This window comes from Pipistrellus hanaki, assembly GCF_964339955.1.
Source record: "Pipistrellus hanaki genome assembly, chromosome: 3".
Lineage (NCBI taxonomy): Eukaryota > Metazoa > Chordata > Mammalia > Chiroptera > Vespertilionidae > Pipistrellus > Pipistrellus hanaki.
The window spans coordinates 6931423-6953398 of NC_140505.1; the positions used below are offsets into that span (position 1 = coordinate 6931423).

The 21976-nt window shown below is 44.5% G+C and overlaps 1 protein-coding gene across 3 annotated transcripts in view; it reads left to right on the top strand.

The window, feature by feature from the left end:
- The window catches only part of SNX25 (sorting nexin 25), a 93593-nt gene that overhangs the window by 60713 nt on the left and 10904 nt on the right, over positions 1-21976 (top strand). For all 3 annotated transcript variants that reach the window (XM_084877713.1, XM_084877712.1, XM_084877711.1), the window contains 7 exons: positions 4944-5125; positions 7609-7740; positions 8665-8937; positions 11979-12143; positions 15033-15164; positions 18690-18830; positions 21667-21780. In XM_084877713.1, coding sequence (XP_084733839.1) covers positions 4944-5125; positions 7609-7740; positions 8665-8937; positions 11979-12143; positions 15033-15164; positions 18690-18830; positions 21667-21780 — 1139 coding nt within the window. The remainder of the gene's footprint in view (positions 1-4943; positions 5126-7608; positions 7741-8664; positions 8938-11978; positions 12144-15032; positions 15165-18689; positions 18831-21666; positions 21781-21976) is intronic.

Consider the following 21976-nt stretch of genomic DNA (forward strand, 5'->3'; position numbering starts at 1 on the left):
GAGAGAGAATGTCTAAATCAAAGGCCCACGTAACTCGTCATCCTCTGTGGTTTCTTGTCTCTGTGAATGGCCTCCCCATCCTTCCATGACAGGAACCTCGGAGTCGCCCTTGCTCATTCCTCCTGTGACATGTACTGTCGTTACCTGTCAATGTGCTCAGGTGCTCTCATCTCCCCGGGCTCAGGGGAGGTGGGGTTGTGATCAGAGAAGAGACATTTGAGATAAAATGCAAAGGAGAAGTAGGACTTCTCCAGGCAGAGTGACATAGGGAATATGTAGCATTCCAAGAAGAAGAAACAGAATGTGCAAAGAAGAGGAAGGCGGGAGGAACAACCGGAGTGCGCTGAGGAGAAGGAAAAGTCACATGGCTGGAGGGACTTACAGAGGGAGTGGGATGGCGGGAGCACTTGAGGCCTCTTAGGATCTCTGTGTTGATGGAGAATGTGCTCTGGAAGATACCTGAGTCACCAGAAGTAGGTCTTCAGCCATCCAGCAAACACAGCCACTATGTGCAGGTGCAGCTGTGCAGTGAATGAAACTGACCCGGACCTTACCGAGAGCACAGTGTGATGAGGAGACAGGCACACACACACACATAAATTGCGGTGCAGTTTGGTAACGCGGCGAGAGCGGCACGTTCAGGATTCAGCAGTGACGCGGACGTGAGGGGCAGCAGCCCACCCTGAGCAGAGGTGGGAAAGGCTTTCCCTGGAGAGGAACTGAGCTGACTCAGGGTGGAGTGGCCCCGGTCCCTCTGGGTGGCCCGTGCATGTGGGTGGTGGGAACACGTGCACAGATGGAGGAGGCAGTTGGGGAACAGCCTCCTGTGTGTGGGTTGTGTCAGGTGAGACTGAGCTGCTGCTTGGCGTGTAGTGGAGAGATGAGGCCTGAAAGGCCTTAGGAGGTGTTTGGACTTAACCCTGGAGAGCCGGGGTTCTCAGACACAGCCTGCGTGTCTCCTGGAGGGCTGATTAAGATGCACACTGCCGGGCCCACCCATTTTGCACCCTTCTGTGGATCTGAGGGGCCCTCAGAGTGTGTGTCACTCCCCGTCCCCCATGATGCTGGTGCCGCTCACGCTGGAACCACACTCTGATGCAGAGCCATGGATGTGTTCAGGTTTGCGCCTCAGTGCCACTCTCCAGCTTTTATTTATAACTAGAGGCCCGATGCACAAAATTCATGCAAGAGTATGTCTTCCTTCCCCCGGCTGCTGGCACCCGGACCCGGGCCTCCCTTGCAGCCCCTGCTTTGTCCAGAAGGTCATCCGGAAGGACGTCCAGTCTAAGGAGCACGTTATACTTTTATTATTATAGATTACGACAGCCAGAATTCTCGAGAAATGGTCTATTTGGTCTATTAGAGTAACTGGCTGTATGGTCGGAGGGTTTGTCTTAGCCCAAAGGTCAGGTGTTGAAATCCTGACATCCAAACCTGATGGTGGTAGGAGGCGAGGGTTTGGGGAGGTGCTGACACCATGAGGGAGCCCCCGTGGGTGGGGTTAGTGCTCTGTTACAGGAAGAGTCCCCAGAGGGACCCTAACTTCCCATGTGAGGACACAGCAGGAAGGTGGCCATCCGCTACGGCTTCCAGGAGGGCCCTCGGCAGAGCCCGCACCCGCTGGCCCTCTCATCTCGCGTTCTCAGCCTCCAGGGCTGGGAAATGGCCGCCCCGCCTGTGGGTGTGGCCGTAATCTCCTGAACGGACTAAGACACTGGCCAAACGTAGGAATTCTAGTGGCAAAGGGCCGTGTGCTAAATCCCCCCTGCATTGTGCCATGAATAAGCCCAGTATTCAGCTCCTTTAACGCTTCTTTTCTGCTCTTCTGAATCCCGAAATGTTATCAAGAATGGTTAAGGTGATTTAGTCATGTTTACCCAGCCGACTACAGCACGGGATGTGATGCGATCTGAGGCTGCTGGAGGCTGCTGCTATAAACAGCACACCCTGGAAGTGCTGCGGGGGAGGATGGATGGGGAGGCTTTGGCAAAACTGTGCATCTTATTTTCTTTAGGGTATATGTAAACAGTGTTGGAATCGACTATCGTAGGGCTGTAGAAGAATATCAAAGGTTTATACACACGCACACAGTTACTCGCTAATAAGAACCGTCATGCTCTCTGTCAGGGTTTTTTTTTAAAGATGATACATAGTATCATTGTCTGATTTGGGATTTAAAGGTGTCCTTGTCTGAAAGAAGAGAGCTAATCGCCTCAGGGTCCTTTCTGATGCTTTGATGTGATCTGTCTTTCTGCCATTGCAATAATTCGATGCAAATAGTCCTAATTTATTTTTTAAAAGTTTTATTGATTAGAGAGAGAGAGAGAGAGAGAGAGAGAAAGAAACATTGACTTGTTCTACCCACTTATGTATTCATTCACTGGTTGATTCTTGCATGTGCCCTGACCGGAGATCGAACCTGCAACTTTGGCTTCAACCAACTGTGTTTTTTTTTTTTTTTTTTTTTTTTTTTAAATATATTTTATTGGTTTTGTACAGAGAGGAAGGGAGAGAGATAGAGAGTTAGAAACATCGATGAGAGAGAGTCATCGATCAGCTGCCTCTTGCACACCCCCTACTGGTGATATGCCCGCAACCAAGGTACATGCCCTTGACCGGAATCGAACCCGGGACCTTTCAGTCCCCAAGCCGACGCTCTATCCATTGAGCCAAACCGGTCCCGGCCCAACTGTGTTTCTAATTTATGAGTGAGCTAACCTTACCAAACACTGCAGGCAGGTTCCCTGCCACTGCTATAGGGCCCTCGCCAGCGTTTCTCCCTGTCTGGCCCTTACCCTGTGAGAACTGCCACCTCCAGTACCTCATGTCCCTTCCACTGTCCTACTTTCCCCTCCTTTTCTCCCTGGGGGACTCGGGGCACTTCTGTTAAACTCACTATAGTCTCGTAATTTTATGGGCAGCTCTGCTGTCAGCTCAGCCCCCCAGGAAAACTTCATCATCACAGATTCTAACACCTGCATTTATACAATACAGCTTAGGTCCTGAGATGCTCAGCTCTGTACTGTGTGACCAGAAACTACCAGTTAGGCCACACACAGCTCTGGGTCTCGAACCCAGGTCTCCCGGTTTTCAGTCCTGGACTCTTCCCACCTCACTGCTCATTCCCACAGCAGATGTCTGAGAGCCATGCTCACACGGACAGGCTATGTGGGCCAGGTCTGTGCTGGAAGTGGAGGTGTCAGAGCTGCTCGGCGAGTCCTCATGTGGGGGCAGGCTCCCCTGGTAACTTGACGCGTGGACAAGTGTATGGCAAACGTGCCGGGGGCCCTGACCAGAGGCAGTGTGGATCCAGGTGAAGGAAGGCCCGGAGGTGTGCTGTCAGACCCCTGACCTGCCGTGCAGGCTGGCACCTGTGGTTTTTTCCATCATAATGTGGGTGGTTCCTTCATCCGCTCCCCTGTCCTTTTCCCTGATTCCTCAAATGCCTTCCACACACGTGCAGTGACACTTAGGAAATTTCAAGTGTTTGGTGTGGTAAGAACCCCCTTTTTCCTTAAAAACACACACACACACACACACCAAACACACACACACGCGCGCGCGCGCACACACACACACACACACACAAACAAAACACACACACAAAACAAACAAACAAAAAACCTACCAACCTCAAGTTGAGAAGCAAGGGAGGTCTCTTTTTCCTTCCTGGCCAGCCTTGGAGGTGATCTCCAGGTTGCTTTGAAGAAGTGTGTGACGATTATTGAGAATTGCTATCAAGAGGTCAAGCCCGCTTCTCATGTGGAAACTGGACTGGTGCCTAAGTCAATGCACGCCTGTTTCCTGCTCCCTCCTCTCAAGGGGCTTGGTTAGGATTTCTACTTGTATGTTTAAGAAGGGTTCAAAGGCTGGCTAACCTGTCAGCATGGGCGCAGGGAGGAGCAGAGGCTCCTGGAGGGAGGAAGTCCTCGGAGTCCTTCCTGGTTGCCTGGGGGTGAGAGGACCCTGCGTCCTGAGGAGTCCGGAGGGGTGGGTGTGTGGCCTGTGTCCTTCCCACCGCAGAGGTGGTGCCTCCCGCTAGAACTTCTCAGGATTCGGGGACATTGTTGGCTGTCACATCTGGGAGGGAGGAGGCTACTGGCCCCTAGTGGTAGGGGCCAGGGATGCTGCTACCCATCCCGCAGTGACAGGCCAGCCCCTGAGGCAGAGCTGACCAGCCCACAGGTCGGCAGTACTGCCTGGGGTTGAGAACCTGGGGTTGAGAACTCTGCCGTGTCAGCAAGCGAATTCCTCACCCAGCCCGAGGAGGGGTGTTGTTAGGATGTGCCTTGGGATTGGAGAGAGATTATAAGAAAAGAGAAATATTTTGCTATTGACGTTTTTTAATTCCCGAAAAATACAGGGGTGGCATTTCTATCCGCTTACACTTGTGCTGTTTCTGGAGCCGCTGGTTTGCGTTGTAAGTTACTTCACCCTCCTTTGCCTCATTGGAGAGAGTACCTAACAGTTGTGCCCTGGTGTTTTTGTCTCGCTGCAAGCCTTCCACTTGCTCAAGGAAGAACTGCATCCTGGGTAGAAGGTGCTACAACAGGCAGCTCTATGGTGTTGGTCACAGGTCTGCTGGCATTAAACCACTGTAAAACATCTACATGTGAGTGGACCCGTGCAGTTCGAACCGCGTTGTTCAGGGGTTAACTGTACATCCATGCAAACAGGCGGATCTGTTGGTGAGTGTGTGACAGTGTGTGTAAAGTGGTTTACACCAAGTGAGATTTGTCAGTGACATAGTTAAAAAGTAACGGTATTTCTATTGAGAGTAAGCGTACGTGTGGCATGAATTCTATCTCATTCTGCACTATCCCCTCCTATTCTTTAGTGCCCGCCGTTGTTCACAGTGCCCGCACCCGACAGTGTCCTGGTTCAGAGTCGCCGCGTTCCCTCTCGCCTCCTGCTCTGACGGCACTGTCCTTCCTCCCATCCAGGGAAAGAGACGGCCGCGATGAAGGCGGACCTCCTGAGGGCCAGGAACATGAAGAGGTACATCAACCAGCTGACGGTGGCCAAGAAGCAGTGCGAGAAGAGGATCAGGATGCTGGGCGGCCCCGACTACGACCAGCAGGAGGACGCGGCCCTGGACGAGGGGGAGGGGCCACAGAGCCAGAAGGTAGGACTTCCAGTTTCTCGTTTTGACCATTTTGGTTCCATTATGAACACTGGTGGAATCAGAGGGACAGCCTTTTCACTTCCTGGTATGTAGCGTAAGGCATGTGTTCCAGAATATGGACTCACATGTTTGCTTTTATGAGTAAGGAGCTGTATGACCTGGTGTCATTGACTTCCGGGAACGGTCATAGGCATGATGGGTAGGCATGGGGTGGATGTGTGTGTGTGCATGCCTTGTGTGTGTGTTCCCATCCTCCCTTCCCCTCCCACAATCCCAGAGGAGCATAATTAAAACCTTCCCACAGCCGAGACCGGTTTGGCTCAATGGATAGAGTGTCGGCTTGGGGACTGAGGGGACCTGGGTTCGATTCCGGTCAAGGGCATGTGCCTTGGTTGCAGGCATATCCCCAGTAGGGGGTGTGCAGGAGGCAACTGATCGATGACACTCTCTCATCGATGTTTCTGGCTCTCTATCTCTCTCCCTTCCTCTCTATACAAAATAAATAAAATATATTTAAAAAAATAAATAAAACCTTCCCACAAAGACAACCTCAGGCTCATCGTGTCACTAATGAATTCTGTTAACCATTTTAAGGCAGAGATAAAGTCAGTCTTAACTACACCTGTTTAATAAGTCGAGGGGAAAAACGTTACAAGAAGAAAAAACAAAACACCCCCAACTACTAGCCAACATCCATCATGACCCTAATAGAAAATAGAAATTTCCTTAACAATATTTTGGCAAATCAAATAGATACAGCAATCTATAGATAGAAAAGTACTCCAATGTCCTTAGTTATAAACATTTTGTACATGTTTATCTGCGATTCTATTATCAAGGCTTAGTGGAATACTCATTTTTAAAAACACCTTTATTAAGGTATAATGACATACACTTTTATTTAAGGTGTATACAAAGACATTTTGACACATGTATATAGTCATGAAATATCGGCACAATTAAGGTGCCAGCATCCTCGCCATCCACGAGAGTTTCCTGGTGCTCTTTGTAACCTCTCGGCCCCACTGATCCGATTCTTTCACCCACCTTACTCCCCTAGAAAGCCACCTCGTGGCTGCCTTGGTTTTTGCCAGCCATCCTTGTCTTGTCTCTCCTAGCCAGAATCCTGGTTCAGGCCTTTCCTGATTAGTTTTGTTGTCTGTTGCGATACACAGCAGCTGTTGTAAGTCTAACAGCAACCCATAAAGTAGGCGGTGCTATCCTCATCCTACAGATGAGGAAACGGGCCCCGAGTGGTGGAGTAACAGCTCGTGGGCCAGAGAGTGGCAGAGTCAGAGGCAAACCCGGGCAGGGTAGGTGTCACACAGGGAAATGCTCGTGCGTCTCCAGAGAAGGAAAAACCAATGGGGTAGAGAACCTGTACCGAGAGAGGAGGTACATCAGATGTTTTATTAATCCTACTTGAGATATACTTACCAGAGTTTATGTGGATATATTTGCACTATGGGACTGAACATAGAAAGAATTAAATCTAACAATGGAATAGTTTAGACTTTTTTGGAATTAATTTTGCAAATACGTGAATTTGTATCCAACTGGGGCATCATTGGATCTGAGTGAACTTATGCTGGGAAGCTTCCTTAGAATTTGTTGCATGTCCTTCCTGCTCTACTCCTCCCTATTTTAAGAATCTTAAAATGTTTTCTTTTCATTGTGTTTGAGTTATACTTAGATGCCATTTAAAAAACCTCATTAAGAACCAAGAATATGGGACTCAAATTCCCTCTAAATTAATTTGGGGCATTTCTCCTAGTTCATTGAGTTATGAATTATAACGGAGGTCATCTGCTTTCTCATATCACAGCAGTCTATGCTTACGATCGTGCCCACGGAGTCTTCAACTAATGCTTTTTCTTCTACTGTAAGCATGCAGAATAATAAAGGAGTAATTTGGGATATCTGTATAATGGAATATTATGGATTAATTACATGATACTTATAAAATAGTTTTAAATGAATGTGATACTCTAAACAAAAAAGGGAAAAATATAAAATAATTTGTAGATTTGCTCAGCTATATAAAAATGGGATGGAAAGCAAAAATACCAGATTATTACACTCAGGCTTCCTGGTCTTTAATACATTTCTCTTGAATTTTTCTGTTATTGCCATCTGTGGCTTTCAGCAGTACACCCAATAGGGCAGGGTTATGTCCGTTTCATTTCCTAGAAGTGTGCTTGATAACAGAGTCGATGCTAAATAGATTTTGTGCTGAACCAGTGAATGATTAATAGAAAATTGGTATTTATTGAATATGTGCATTTTGAATATTCAGTAAACTTTTACCATTTAAAATTTAAGAGGGTGAGAGAAGTACTACATTGACTAAGTATTACATTGACTATAACCTTAAAACAGTGAGGTATTTTTTCCCCCTGAATCAATCCATTGGTAGTGTAGTTAAAGCAAACTCATATTTAAAATTTTGTTTTTAAGCGCTTTTTCTTAAATTCCCTTAATAGATTCTTCAATTTGAAGATATCTTGGCCAATACTTTGTACCGAGAGCACTTCCGAATGTACATGGAAAGAATGGACAAGAGAGCTCTGATTGGCTTTTGGGAGTCTGTGGAATATTTAAAGAATGCTAATAAGGTAATATATATAGATTAAGGAATATTAATCCCTAGCTGATAAAAACTTGTATGCTAGGCAGTTTGTCTGTGTTTCATAGTGAAACTGTAAGATAAGAATACATGAAAAGAACATTTTCACCAAATATAATATTGGCATTATGTTGGAGCTCATAATGATAAATAAAAACTAGCTTATTTTTTTTTTTTTAACAAAAGATGTTTTTGAATGTGTAATCAAAGGGAAAAAAAGCTTTATGAAAGTACCAAAATAGTGAATTTAGTTTCAGGTACTTCCTTTTTGACATATAACGGCATGTGCATACCCATGTTGCCGTTATAATAAATTTGGTCTTGTCACCTATAACTCAACCTTATAAACCTTGTTATTTTTAATATAATGTGCATATTTTATACTACTGATTATTCTCCTTTTTTATTTAAAATATGATTGAGGTAAGGAACACAGAAAAAAATTTTGGTTACAGTGAAAAGCCCAACAATAAACATTGTGTTTTGTACTTGGCAATTTCTCAATATATATTTAAGAATTAAATTCAAGAATATGAAATATATATGTATGGACATTCCTATAAATATACTTAATATGTATAATCTATATACATATATTTTGTGTGGCTTATTAAAAGAAGCACAAAGAGCACTGTGTACATTAAGTTACTCATGTTTACATGAGCGTTGCTGGAACTGAATGCCACCAGTTAACTGTTCAACATGAAGTGTTCACTTTAAGGAACCGCTGTTGTGTTCAGTGTCTGACACTCACCCCTTAGCCCTGAAAGTGCCCGAAGCCTTGGGCGCACCCTGGCTACCAGTGTGCATCCTCAGTGTCGCCCTCCCCGCTTGAAAGCACAGAGAAGGCAGAAGAGAAGAATTCTCAGAGGTGATATTTCTTACCTTCCTCGTTCTCTTTCTGTCTTTTCAGAATGAAATCCCACAGTTAGTTGGTGAAATTTACCAGAATTTCTTTGTGGAGAGCAAAGAAATATCTGTGGAAAAATCCCTTTACAAAGAGATCCAGCAATGTCTTGTAGGAAATAAAGGTATTGAAGTGTTCTTCAGAATCCAGGGAGACGTGTATGAGGCCCTAAAGGACAGGTACTACCCTTCCTTTATTGTCAGTGACCTGTATGAGAAAATGACGACAAAAGAGGAGGAAACACATGCCTCGCAGCTGACTTCTAACAAGGATGAAGTGGTGAGTCCCATTCCACTTTCTGCTTCCTCCCAGTGCGTAAACTTTGAATCTGATTAGGTGAGCACATATTGTATAATAGGTGAGCACATATTGTATAAGCCAGATGTGGGGTGCACCTCCGTCTTTTAACATACAGGAATTTCAGTAGAACGTGACGTTGAATTTCCATGTTGTCTGTGGCCTTACACATGTCTGTCTTTGTCCTTCTGACCAACTGGCTACCATTTTCCAACATTGTGTCAGAGACCTCCCTGCCTTATGCCAGCTTGAAACACACCCTGGTTTGACTCCTGAAAATCTGTGAGGTGGGCCAATTGAGGCTTAGGCCAGGTTAGAGAACCAGTAGAACCATATCATACAGCCTGAGAATAGACAAAGGATGTGGGGAAAATGAGGAGAGGAAGAGAATGTGAGAGGAGTCATTGGAAATGTTGGAGTTAAGAAAACCAGGTGAAATGAAGATGTTCGGGAAGGAACCTTGCTCCAAACCTGAAGTCTGATTTCTTTTTTCTTTTTTTTTTTTATATAAAAGCAGTGAATTATTTTTATTATTTTTAAAAATATATATTTTATTGATTTTTCACAGAGAGGAAGAGAGAGGGATAGAGAGTTAGAAACATCTATGAGAGAGAATCATCGATCAGCTGCCTCCTGCACACCCCCCACTGGGGATGTGCCCGCAACCAAGGTACATGCCCTTGACACATGCCCTTGACCAGAATCGAACCCGGGACCCTTGAATCCGTAGGCTGACGCTCTATCCACTGAGTCAAACCGGTTTCGGCCTGAAGTCTGATTTCTGTTAGTGTACTAGATCATTCTGTTTAGCCCCAGCAGCTCTCCACTCACTATCAATGACTTACATTATCACCGAGTTTTAAGTTTTGTGAAGTTCCAAAGAAGAAATGTGATTTAGAGTCTTACATAGAAAGATTATCATTTATCTTGATTCTTTCTTCCCAGTTCATTGTATCTCAAGTACTTGAAGTTAAAGTACTTGTGCTTGATAATATTAGAATCTGGCATCTCTGAACTATTGTTAAAGTCATTCATTCAGGCTTTTAAAAAAAACACATGTTTTTATTGATTTCAGAGAGAAAAATGGAGAGGGAGAAAGAGATAGAAACATCAATGAGAGAGAATCATTGATGGGCTGCCTCCTACATGACCCCTACTACTGGGGATTGAGCCTGCAACCTGGGCATGTGCCCTGACCAAATGCCCATTATGTACCATGACCTCCTGGGTCACAGGTGGATGCTCAACCACTGAGCCATGCTTGCTGGCCAGGCTTTTTCTTTTTTTTCTTTTTTAATTGTTACTTGATTGTTTACATTTTCTCTGTATAAAATCACTAAGTTCTTTGTTCCAAAACTCATTACTCATTGCATTTTCTTTATAAGACAGGCCAGTTTGTTTGTTTGTTAATCCTCACCCAAGAATATTTTTCAAGGGAGGCGGGGAGAGACACAGAGAGAGAAACATTGATGTGAAAGAGACACATAAATTGATTGATTCCCTCATACACCCTGACCAGAACCAGGAATTGATCCTGCAACCAAGGTACTTGCCCTTGACCGGAATCAAACCTGTGACCTTTCAGTCCACAACCAACACTCTGTCCACTTAGCCAGACTGGCTAGGGCAGGCCAGTTTGTTTTACCTGTGCTCTCTCTCTACCTAAAAGTTAAAATGGTTAATATGCAAATAAGGTTATTCAAATTAATAAAAAACATTAATACCCAACAGAAAAATTGAATAAGGATTTCAACTGACACTTGATAAGAAAAGTAATAAATAGTAAACAAAACATTAAAAAATGTCCAACTTCACCTAGGATTCAAAGGGGGGTATTATGTATTACTGATGTTTGATAGTTCCTACTCTTTATTTCAATAATCAAATTTATCTACAAATTTATCCTAGAACATAGCTAAAAATGAGAAAAAAGTTGATGCACAATGGACTTTAATACATCTTGGAGAACAAAAGTGCAAAATCAACTCACAGAGGAGCAGCAGTTAAATTTCTGCCTCAGTTAAATTTCAATTCAGAAAGTACCATGTGGACATAAATTATAATTTTAAAAACTATAATACCTTCAAAATATGTTATGGGAAAAAGGCAGAATACCCACTCAAGTGTGTATAGGTGTAAAATTATGTCATAATAGATATAGACAGGATTAGAAAGAAACTACCGAAATGAAAGCAGCTTGGCTTGCTATGATTATAATATCTTATTTTTCTTTGAAAAAAAAAATTAATACCCTGTTACAATTCATAATAATTAGAAGAAAAAACTCTGGAAGAAAGTTAAGGAGTGAACAAACCTGAAGACAGTTCTCAGCAGTACTTTTCAGTGTCCTAATGCTGCTGCTCATGAATTTAATTAACAGGCCCATGAGTAATCTTGCCAGAATATTCCAAGTTATATAGTTCTTTGTGAACTTTAAGTCACTTTCAAACGCTAACCATTTTACTAGTAAATAATCGATGTAATGATTTATAAAATACATCTTCAAGAGAAGGACTGAATAAAGTGTATTCAGGAAGTACTTTTGGCTAGTAGGAATTTGGAAATTTTATTTTAGAGACTTAGATGAGTTTTTCCATAGTATTCTTAGGACTCCAAAAGGGATCCAGACCTGTGTGTTTGTCCAAGATGAGGCACAGGACAGTGCAGTTGAGCTGGGAACACAACTCTGCTGCCTCCCCGTGTTCCATGCCCATTCCCTTGGGTGGACATTTGGGAAGAATGGTGTGGGATCATTTCCCTTTCCCTAGGATAGTAAATCTTTCCCTTTTTTTTTTCTCTCATTGCAATTCTGAACACCAATTACTTTGGTTCCAAATACTTTAACTTTTCACCTTACTGAGAAAAAGCAGTCTGCTTCTAGACCTTGTACTGTAGATTCTTTCCTTAGTGGAGCCTCGCACTTGGGCAGTGCATTGTACCGATGTAGTGCCTGTCTGATAGGTGATAATGACGGACTAGTCCATCTTTGTGTGACTCCGTGGTCATGTGCCTTCCTCCTCCAGAGCCTGGGTGATGAGGCTGGTGAGGAAGCCGTGGATGAAGGCACCAGTCACATTCATGAACAAGCCAGTTTCGCTGTAAACAAACTACGAGAACTAAACGAGAAACTTGAATATAAAAGGCAAGCTCTAAATTCTATTCAAAATGCACCAAAACCTGACAAGAAGGTAACTCTTTCGCTTTCAAGGTTGTCTTTCAACGTTTCCATTTTTTAAATGTGATAAGTAGTAGTTTTCAGTTTATGCTGACAGGTGCCACGGTTTCTTTAAAAATAATTTTAAGTTCTATTGTTGTTACTATCATTTTGCTTCAAGTAAGAATTAGAGACGTACTTGTTTTCACTCTTCCGTGATTTGGGTTTCTTTCTCCACTGTCATGTGTGAGTACGTGTTCCCTGGACTGGCTTGCCCGCAGGACTTTTGAGGGAGGGGCAGAGCTTTCCCTTGAACCAAGGTCATTTCTACAAGTGAAATAACTGCTCAAGGACAATCTTTACCTTTTTTACTGTCTTATAAATGCTGCAAGTAAAATATAGAGACCCTCACCAAATTATACAAGAAATAAATTATTTTGCTAAAAGCCAACAGAATTTGTAAACAGCATCTCACCAATTGGCATTTGTCACACCCGGAGGCAGTGAGGCCTTTTGCCTTGGGTTCCTGCCTCGTTGGAATCCACCAAGGAGGTCTCTCTAACAGGTGTGGCTGACACCCTTCAGTCTCCTAACCTGACCTCCGGCACTTGGTGCACGTGTGCTCGGAGACATAAGTGATGAGAAAATGAGTGATGCTGCGATAGTCACTGTGAAGAATCAGTGAAATATAGACGCTGCCACCTGCTCTGAGGGAGCAGACATGCCGAATGTGGACCCAAAACATAGTTGGATGAAATGAGGCAGAGAGTCCCATCCCTGATCAGTGACAGAGTGCGGGATGCTGGCCTGGCCAGAGGCTTCCTGCGGGGTTTCCGAGGAAGGAAAGAAGGGGTCCTCGTAGACTGCATGTTGAGGAGGGTTTGGGAGCAAAGCTGCCGTCCTCAAACTACGTTATATAACCTACATGTTTTCTCATAAAAGGATCCAAGGAAACGGTAAACATAACTATTTTTAAAAATTATTTTTTAAAAAAATTGTAGTAAAATAAGCATGACATTAAATTTCACCGTTTAAAATGTACAGATTAATGTGCAATACACACGTTGTTGTGAAACTGTCACCACGATCCACCTCCAGAACTCGCTTCCTCTCGCAGAATCGCAGTAGCTTCGCATCGCGCCTTCCCCAGCCTTTGGCCACCACCATTGTCTCTCTGTCTGTTAGGAATTTAGTCCAAGTACCTCACGTCTGTGGAATCATGCAGTATTCTTCCTTTTGTGACTGGCTTGTTTCATTTAGCGTAATGTCTTCAAGGTTCATTCATATACAGAATTACTATGTGTCAGAATTTCCTTCCTTTTTAAAGCTAAATAATATTTCATTGTATGTGTATACAATGTTTTGTTTATATCCATCTGTCGTTTAATACTTTGTTTGCTTCCACTTTGGGCTAATGCTGCCATAATCATGGGTGTACAAATATCTCTTTGAGATCCTTTCTCTCCTCCCCCCCCCCCCCCACTCCAATTCTTTTGGGCGTATACCCAGAGCTGTAATGCCTGGGAAATATGTTAATTTTGCTTTTTAATTTTTTTGAGGAATCTTCATACTGTCCCACAGTGGCTGCACCATTTTATCTTATTATCATACATAGGATTCTGATTTCTCTGTATCCTGACCAATACTTGTTATTTTCTGGTGTGTGTGTGTGTGTGTGTGTGTGTGTGTGTGTGTGTGTACATGTTTTTAATAATAGCAGTCCTAATGGGTATGAGGTGGTATCTCACTCTGGTTTTGTTTTGCATTTCCCTAATGACTAGTGATGTTGAGTATCTTTTCATGTACTTTTTGGCCATTCATGTATCTTCTTTGGAGAAATGTTTATTCAAGTCCTTTGCCCATTTTTTAATCAGGTTGTTTATTTTTGTTGTTGTTGAGTTTTAGGAGTTCTCTATATGTTCTGGATATTAACCACTGTCAGATATGTGATTTGCAAATATATTCTTCCATTCTGTTGATTGTCTTTTTACTATATTAATGGTGTTCTTTGTCCAAAAGTTTACAATTTTTATGAAGTCTAATTTTTCAATATTTTCTCTTGTTGCCTTTGGTGTCATAGCCAAGAAATAATTACTAATTAAAAGTTATAGAGCTTTTCCCCGTGTTTTCATCTCAGAGTTTTATAGTTTTAACTTTATGTTTAGGTTTTTGATCCATTTTGAGTTAATTGTAGTATATGGTGTTAGGTAAGGGTCTAACTTCATTGTTTTACATGTGATGACACATTTTTTTTCAGCACCATTTGTTGGAAAGATTGTCTTTTCCCACTGAATGGTCTTGGCACCCTTTCAAATATCATTTGACTATATAAGTGAGGTTTACTTCTTTGCTTTCTTTTCTGTTCCATTGGTCTCTATGTCTGCCTTCATTTCAGTACCAAATTGTTTTGATTAGTGTACTTTTTTCATAGGTGTTGAAATTAGGAAGTGTGTCTTCCATCTTTGTTCTTTTCTTCCCAGGTTGTCTGTTCTATTCAGTCTCCCTTGAGATTCCACATAGATTATAGGATGGACTTTTCTGTTTGTACAAAAAAAATAAATCGAGATTTAGACAGGGATCACATTGCATCTGTAGATCACTTCGGGTAGTATTTTATCTTAGCAATCTTTCGTCTTCCAATCCATGATCATGGCTATCTTTCCATTTGTTTATATTTAATTTCCTTCATCAACGTTCTGTAGTTTTTATTGTAAAAGTATTTCGTCTTCTTGCTTAAGTTCATCCTATGTATTTTATCATTTTTATGCTATTATAATGGAATTGTTTTCTTAATTTCCTTTATGGATTATCTATTATTAGTGTATAGTAATGCAGCTGATTTTTGTGTGTGTTGATTTTGTACCCTGCTACTTTTTAAAATTTGTACAGCATTTTAAATAGCTTTATGTATTCCCTGTGGCAGATTGTTTCCAAGTTGAAGGAGGAAATAATTCTGACAGAGAAAGAACGCACAGACCTTCAGCTGCACCTGGCAAGGACAGACTGGTGGTGTGAGAACCTCGGAATGTGGAAAGCTTCCATCACCAGCGGAGAGGTAGGTTTCATTGCTTTTACTCCCAATTTATTTTAAAAGTTTGACTTCAGCCGAAGCCAGTTTGGCTCAGTGGATAGAGCGTTAGCCTGAGGACTGAAAGGTCCAGGGTTCGATTCTGGTCAAGGGCATGTACCTTAGTTGCGGGCACATTCCCAGAAGGGGGTGTGCAAGAGGCAGCTGATCGATGATTCTCTCTCATCGATGTTTCTAACTCTCTATCCCTCTCTCTTCCTCTCTGTAAAAAATCAATAAAATATATTTAAAAAAATAAAATAAAAATAAAAAGTTTGACTTCATAGGAAAACATTTTACTCTGGAGAGTTAAAGTTGAGGGTGGAAATCTTGTATTTATTCTCCTACTCTGCATTTGTCCTACCTTTCTTCCCCCATATTTCACTCTGGTTCTCCCATGACTGGGAGCTACACTCAGCTGCCTGGTAGAGACCTACTCTACTCCAGTGTAGGCAGAAAGTTGTCCTTGTTCACTGAATTGTAAGAGACTTCAGATTGGAGCAGTTAATGTCTTTAAGTTACCATTTTATTTTTCCCTTGAAGATTGAAATAAAATGAAAAGCACTATTTGAAATTTGGAGGTAAAAAGTTTTAAATTTAAGTGTTTTTGGTCGTTCCATCCTTCTGACTTCGGTTGTTCCACTGTCAGTAGCTATAAGATCTTTAGTAAAATATTTTGTCTTTTGAATTAGAAAATATTTTGCTATTCTCTGATGAGATGGAATATCTTTTTTTTAGAATATGCCGTATCCCTTTTATTTTGTCTAAATAGTTTCATTTAAAAGAAAGATGCTTATAGGCATTTACACTGTTAATGTTGACAACTCCTTCCTTCCTGTCTGCCTGGACCTAAAGGTCAGGTCCACCATAGAGCACACAAGTAACAAGAGTGAGAGAGTGTTAATGTTTTGCCCATCATTGTTTCCAGTGGCTTGTTAAATACTCAGCGCCTTAGATTTGCAAGGACCTATCTGCCAAGTTTATCTTTGTCCATCCCTGCCTTACCCATCATCCCAGTGGCTGCATACATACTGGGGGAGGGCTTAAGAGTCACAATCTTAAATTATTCTCTAGATTATAGAACGAAACAAAGCATGTTCTCCGAGAGCCACCCTGAAAGCACACACCTTACATGAGAGCTTAACCAAGTGCCCTCAGCATGTCTGTGGTACTTATTGGCTCTCTTATTTAGGTAAACTGCAGGGTAATATGCCTTTTGGGGGCAGTAGGTCAGGGATGATTGCACCCAACCTTGAAATACTATGTAGAAATGTCAGCCTAGATGCACAGCCAGTAGGTTACACAGGACAATGCTGGTCTGATTCTTGGTCAGGGCACATACCTGAGTTGTGGGATTGATCCCCAGTTGAGGCACATATAGAAGGCAATTGATCCATGTTTCTTTCTTTCTCTCTCTTCCATCCCCTCCTCTCCCCCCTCCCCTCCCCTCCTCCCTCCCCTCTCCTCTCCCCCCTTCCCTCCCCTCCCCTTCCCTCCTCTCTTCTCCTCTCCTCTCTTCTCCTCTCCTCTCTCTTCCTTCCTCTAAGTATATTCTTGGGTGAGGATTAAAAAGAAACCCTTGATAATTGCAGATAGAGTTATCTTTAGGGTGAAGTCAGGGGTATCTAATGTCAAAAATGGTAGAGGGAGGCCAGTGGATGGAAAGAACACAAATTCTGTCATCTCCTCACTGTTGCCTTAGAGCTGCCTCTAGCATTTCACAGTTTATTAAAATCACCTTCCAAAGGCAGATGCTGCAGGCGGGAGAGAGGGCGGGGGAAAGCTCTCACAGGCACGTTGCCCTGGTCCTCAGCTGTACTCGGGAGCTTGCTGTGGCACCAGGGCATTGCAGCGGGAACGGAATGCACCCAGTGGGATTGTCTCACTGTCAGTCACACAGTCCCACGGGAATATGTGGGCGTGTTTACCCGGCTCCAGACTCTTCTGGGCTGAGGCTGGACCCCCACTTACTAGACGTATGATGCTAGGACAGTCAGAGAGCCTGTCTGTGCCTCACTTCCCGTTCTCACAGGGGATGACAGTCCTGCCTCACAGGGCTCAGCGCATGCTCAGTAGCTCTCACATCTCTGTTCTGTGCTTTTCTTATTGGCTCTTTCTCTCTGATTTGATTTGTTACTGATTCAAGCTTCAATTCTTTTGTTTCTTCTGTTACCAGTTTGCATTAAAAATAATAGTGGCCTCTGCCTGGTCGGTGTGGCTCAGTAGTTGAGCATCGACTAGTTGACCATGAACCAGAAGGTCACGGTTTGATTCCCAGTCAGAGCACAGGCCTGGGTTGCAAACCCGGTCCCCGGTGTGGGGTGTGCAAGAGGCAGCTTATCAATGATTCTCTCTCATCATTGGTGTTTCCATACCTTCCTCTCTCTGAACTCAGTAAAAACATATTTTAAAAACAATAATAATAGTGGGCTCCTGTGAATATGTTGGCGTGCATGTGTGTATCTGTATGAATATGTGTGTGTTTGTGAATTATCTAAATTGGGAGGTGAGAACATTATGTCTCCCAATGTAAAATTCTATGACGATAGAAACCATGGTTGTTGAATCCTGAAATTAAGCTGGGGAAACCCTCATATTTCACACCTGTTTGCTTGCTGTTGACTTGAATTTTCAGGGAAACACAGAATGGTGAGGCTGCCATATTAGTTTTCTTTTGCTGTAGAACAAATTACCACCAATTTCAAAGCTTAAAACAACAACACCGCTTCTTAGATGGCAATGCCAGGGGCCCATAGTCCAGCATGATGCGGCTGGTTCTCTGTGCATCGTGTCATAGAGCTGAAATCGAGATGGTGGCCAGACTGAGTTCTTGTCTAGAGTCTCTGGGGGAAACTCTCTTCCAAGTTCATCCAGGTTGTTGGCGGAATTGGATCCCGGAGGGTGCGGAGCGGAGGCCTCTGTGCTGGCGGTCAGTGGGAGTGCTCCCCGTTCCTGGAAGTGCTCCCAGACCCTCTCCACACGCCCTCTCCATCCTGAGGCTGGCAGCATGCTCAGTCTTGTGTCTCTAGCCCGCCTCTGTGACTGCCTCTCTCCCACTGGCCAGAGAGCTCTCTGCTTCCAAAGGCCTCATGTGATGAGGTTAGGCCAGTGGTCGGCAAACAGAGCCAAATACCAACAGCACAACGACTGACATTTCTTTGGAGAGCCACATTTTTTAAAACTTAAACTTCTTCTAACGCCACTTCTTCAACATAGACTCGCCCAGGCCGTGGTGTTTTGTGGAAGAGCCACACTCAAAGAGCCAAAGAGCTGCATGTGGCTCGAGAGCCGCAGTTTGCTGACCATGGGGTTAGGCCCTCCCAGGCCATTTCCCTGTATTGAGGTCAGCTGTGCCATAACTACCCTCGTTGTCGGGAGAGAACCCTCAGAGTCACAGGCTCAGGGACTGTGCGGGCGTCTGCAGAGGAGGGGAGACTTGGGGACGTGGGAAATGGCACTGCCGCGGGCTCCCCATGCTTTTGTTACTGTGTTTGTTTTGTTCTGTTTTCCAAGGTCACAGAAGAGAACGGGGAGCAGATGCCCTGTTACTTTGTCATGGTGAGCTTACAGGACGTGGGAAGAGTTGAAACCAAGAACTGGACGGTCCCAAGAAGGCTTAGCGAGTTCCAGAATTTACACCGGAAACTCAGTGAGGTATGAACGCACACAGAAAGTTAGAATGACTGAGCAGGGGGAGGTGTGACAGCTCTTTTCCCTGTAAGGAAACTGGTTAATCTTTCTCTTGCTGTTAATTCTGGCAAAGTGGTTTTTTTTAGCCTGACATTTAGAAATTTACTCATAGACCAAGCCATCTAGATTCATCTTTTTTTTTTTTTTTTTTTTTTTAGAATATGTTTTTATTGCTTTTTCTACAGAGAGGAAGGGAGAGGGATAGAGAGTTAGAAACATTGATGAGAGAGAAACATTGACCAGCTGCCTCCTGCACACCCCCTATCCAGGATGTGCCTGCAACCAAGGTACATGCCCTTGACCGGAATCGAACCTGGGACCCTTCAGTCCACAGGCTGATGCTCTATCCACTGAGACAAACCGGTTAGGGCTAGATTCATCTAAATCCTTCAGGATAGATGATGGTCTGATCTCATTGTAAATGGAGCCCCTGAGAACCCCAGAGCTGGAAGACGGCCAGGGTGCCGGGCGGTTTCACAGCTGCCCTCGTGACCTTTAGAGGGCAGTGCACCCGCTGTGGGTGCAGCAGTGGACAAGACTAGGACCGATGGGATTCCTCACAAAACCATGGGCAGTCAGTGAAGAGTCAGGACTGAGCATGGCTTGGAGCTGGGATCCCAGTGAGAGTCCTTACTGCTCTGGCCTGGCCCGGCCTTGTCTCTGCCTCTTCTTCTCACCAGGAAATACAAACAGCATGGCCCTGCCCTCGCAGAACTGCTGTGAGAATGAAGGGGAACATAGATACACAGTGTTTAGGAGAGTGTGAAGCACAGAATAAACGTTATTGTGTTGTTGTAGTGGTGGTAGTAACGAGCATTGTCTCATGGGACTGCTGTTTCATTGTATACGTATGTGACCATTATTCACATAGACATGGACATCTGCGCGTGTGTTGTGGGTTGCAACTTAGCACGTATTTCCTCCTGTGGGTTTTGCTTAAAAATGTTTGAGAACCACTCATCTAGGTCAGTCCTTTTATTCGACAGATGGGGAAACTGATCCCAGAGAGCTTAATTGACTTGGTATGGGAGGTATGCATGGTGGATAGTTCCATGACCTGATGGATCTGGGTTTAAAGCAGCTAGAGTGCGGGTTGTGTTGTTTCCATTCTTTACTGCCCCCCTGGCCTCGGAGATGTCTCCTCTAAGTCTCCTCCTGTGGAGGTATCGCCTCCTCCCAGCTGTTAAAAAGTTCTCCACTCGCTTCTGCTCTCACATCCCTTTAATCTCTGACTCAGAATGAACTCTTCCTGGTTAAAACCTGTGGCCACCTCTCAGACCCTCTTTTGTCAGTGACATGTCTGTTCCCTAACCTTTTCTCCTGGGATGGTTTTAAAAAACTGTAATCACTAACCTCTGGATGCTATCACTTCCTCACCTGCTTTAAAGGATGGTGTCATACGACAGGGTTTCCCAAGTGGGTTTTGGCCACGTTAGCAGCGTGGAAAACAAAATATTCACCTCAACGTAAGAACAAGTTTTCCCCAAAATGCTGACACTGCAGAAGATGCATCCTTTGCCCTGTGACAAACCTTTGTGAAGCCCAAGTTTTTATCAGTCTAGTTGCTGATAAAAACAGAAGGAGGGAGAGAAGGGAATTTACGGGAGATTTTAAAATAAAATGTACGTGAAAATAAAATGTTCTTTGGAAATCAGAGACAATTACACTGAAGCACGAGGGGAAAATGAATTCCACGTCTGGTTCTCGTCTTGTCGTCACCTCTCCTCCCTGTGGCCTGCTCACTGGGTCTCTCCTACTTGGGTGTTTCCTGGCAAGTGAGTGTTCACTTCTTGACAACTGTGACAGGAAGCACCTTCTGTAGGTCCCTGCTGATTTCACAGTCCCTTCCAACTGTCACTGCCTGTTTCATTTCTCTAAAACCTCCCCCCGAATTGGGCACCGGATGGTCCTTCTGTCCTGGGCGCCTGCCGTGGGGGGTGTGCAGAAGGCAGCGTCGGTGGGTGTGGGGGAAGGCCCCGGAAACACCTGGCACAGGGAACTGTGACATGGCCGTGGGGCCGCTGTGGCCCTGAGGAGAAGGAGAAGAGCCGTGGCAGGCAGGCTCTGTGCTCACTTTCTTCTCGGTCCCACTCCATCTCCTGACGCCGGTGCCAACGGCCCCCGTGCCTCAGGGAAGGCCGGTGTCTGGGCATGTGGAACCCCTGCCTCTCCTCGGAGGCAGCCGGCAGAGTCCCGGGATTGCCACAGAGAGCACAGCATTCCCGGTCTGATGGATCTGAGTGTAAATCCTGGCCCTCGGTTTTGCCATGTGTTAAATGGGAACAATCAAAATTCCCGACTCAGAGCCGTTACACCTGCCAGGCTTCTAGCCCGGCGTCTGGCACAGCCCAGGACCAGGCCACAGAGGGAAGTGTGGTCCTTATTTGTGACATATGTCATCATTAGTAATAGCTCTGCATCCTGCAGTTTGCCGCTACAGACAGTAACAGCTTCAACCCAGTTACTCCTTCCTCCCATTGTGTCTGCCACTCTGACCTCTCAGTCAGCGATGTTGTAAACCGCACGTTCTCCTGTGGGCCGTGCTCCTGGGCGTGTGTGTTCACCAGCCTGTCCGCGGCTCCAGGACTCGGGGTCCGGGGTGAGCTTCAGCCTTTTCATCACACATCCCTCTCCTCCAGATTCCGTGAGCCTGGTTAGAACTGGTAGGCTTTCAAGTCTCAAATCTCAGTGGGACGAGTATGGGAGGAAGACACCTGGTTTGTTCTGTTTGTAATTTTGAGTCTCTTCCCAAGATTAAAGTGTAAGTTCAAGATACTAACCTTGAACCCCCTCCCCACAGTGCTTCCCTTCTTTAAAAAAAGTCCAGCTGCCTTCCCTCAGCAAGCTGCCTTTCAAGTCCATCGATCAAAAGTTTATGGAGAAGTCCAAGAAGCAGTTGAACAAGTTTCTCCAGGTAAGACCGGAGCGTGTTAGCTGTGAGAGGAAAGCCGGTTGCTCTGGGTTACACTGTCATCAATGGAAGAGCTTGCTGGTGTGCTTTCTGCTCCCATAGGCTGTGCCGGTCCTCAGGGGTCTGTTTTTGGTAATTAACGTGTACTGTCCCTGCAGAAAATGCAGGCATTTAGTGTACAGTCTTCCCCGTCTTCACA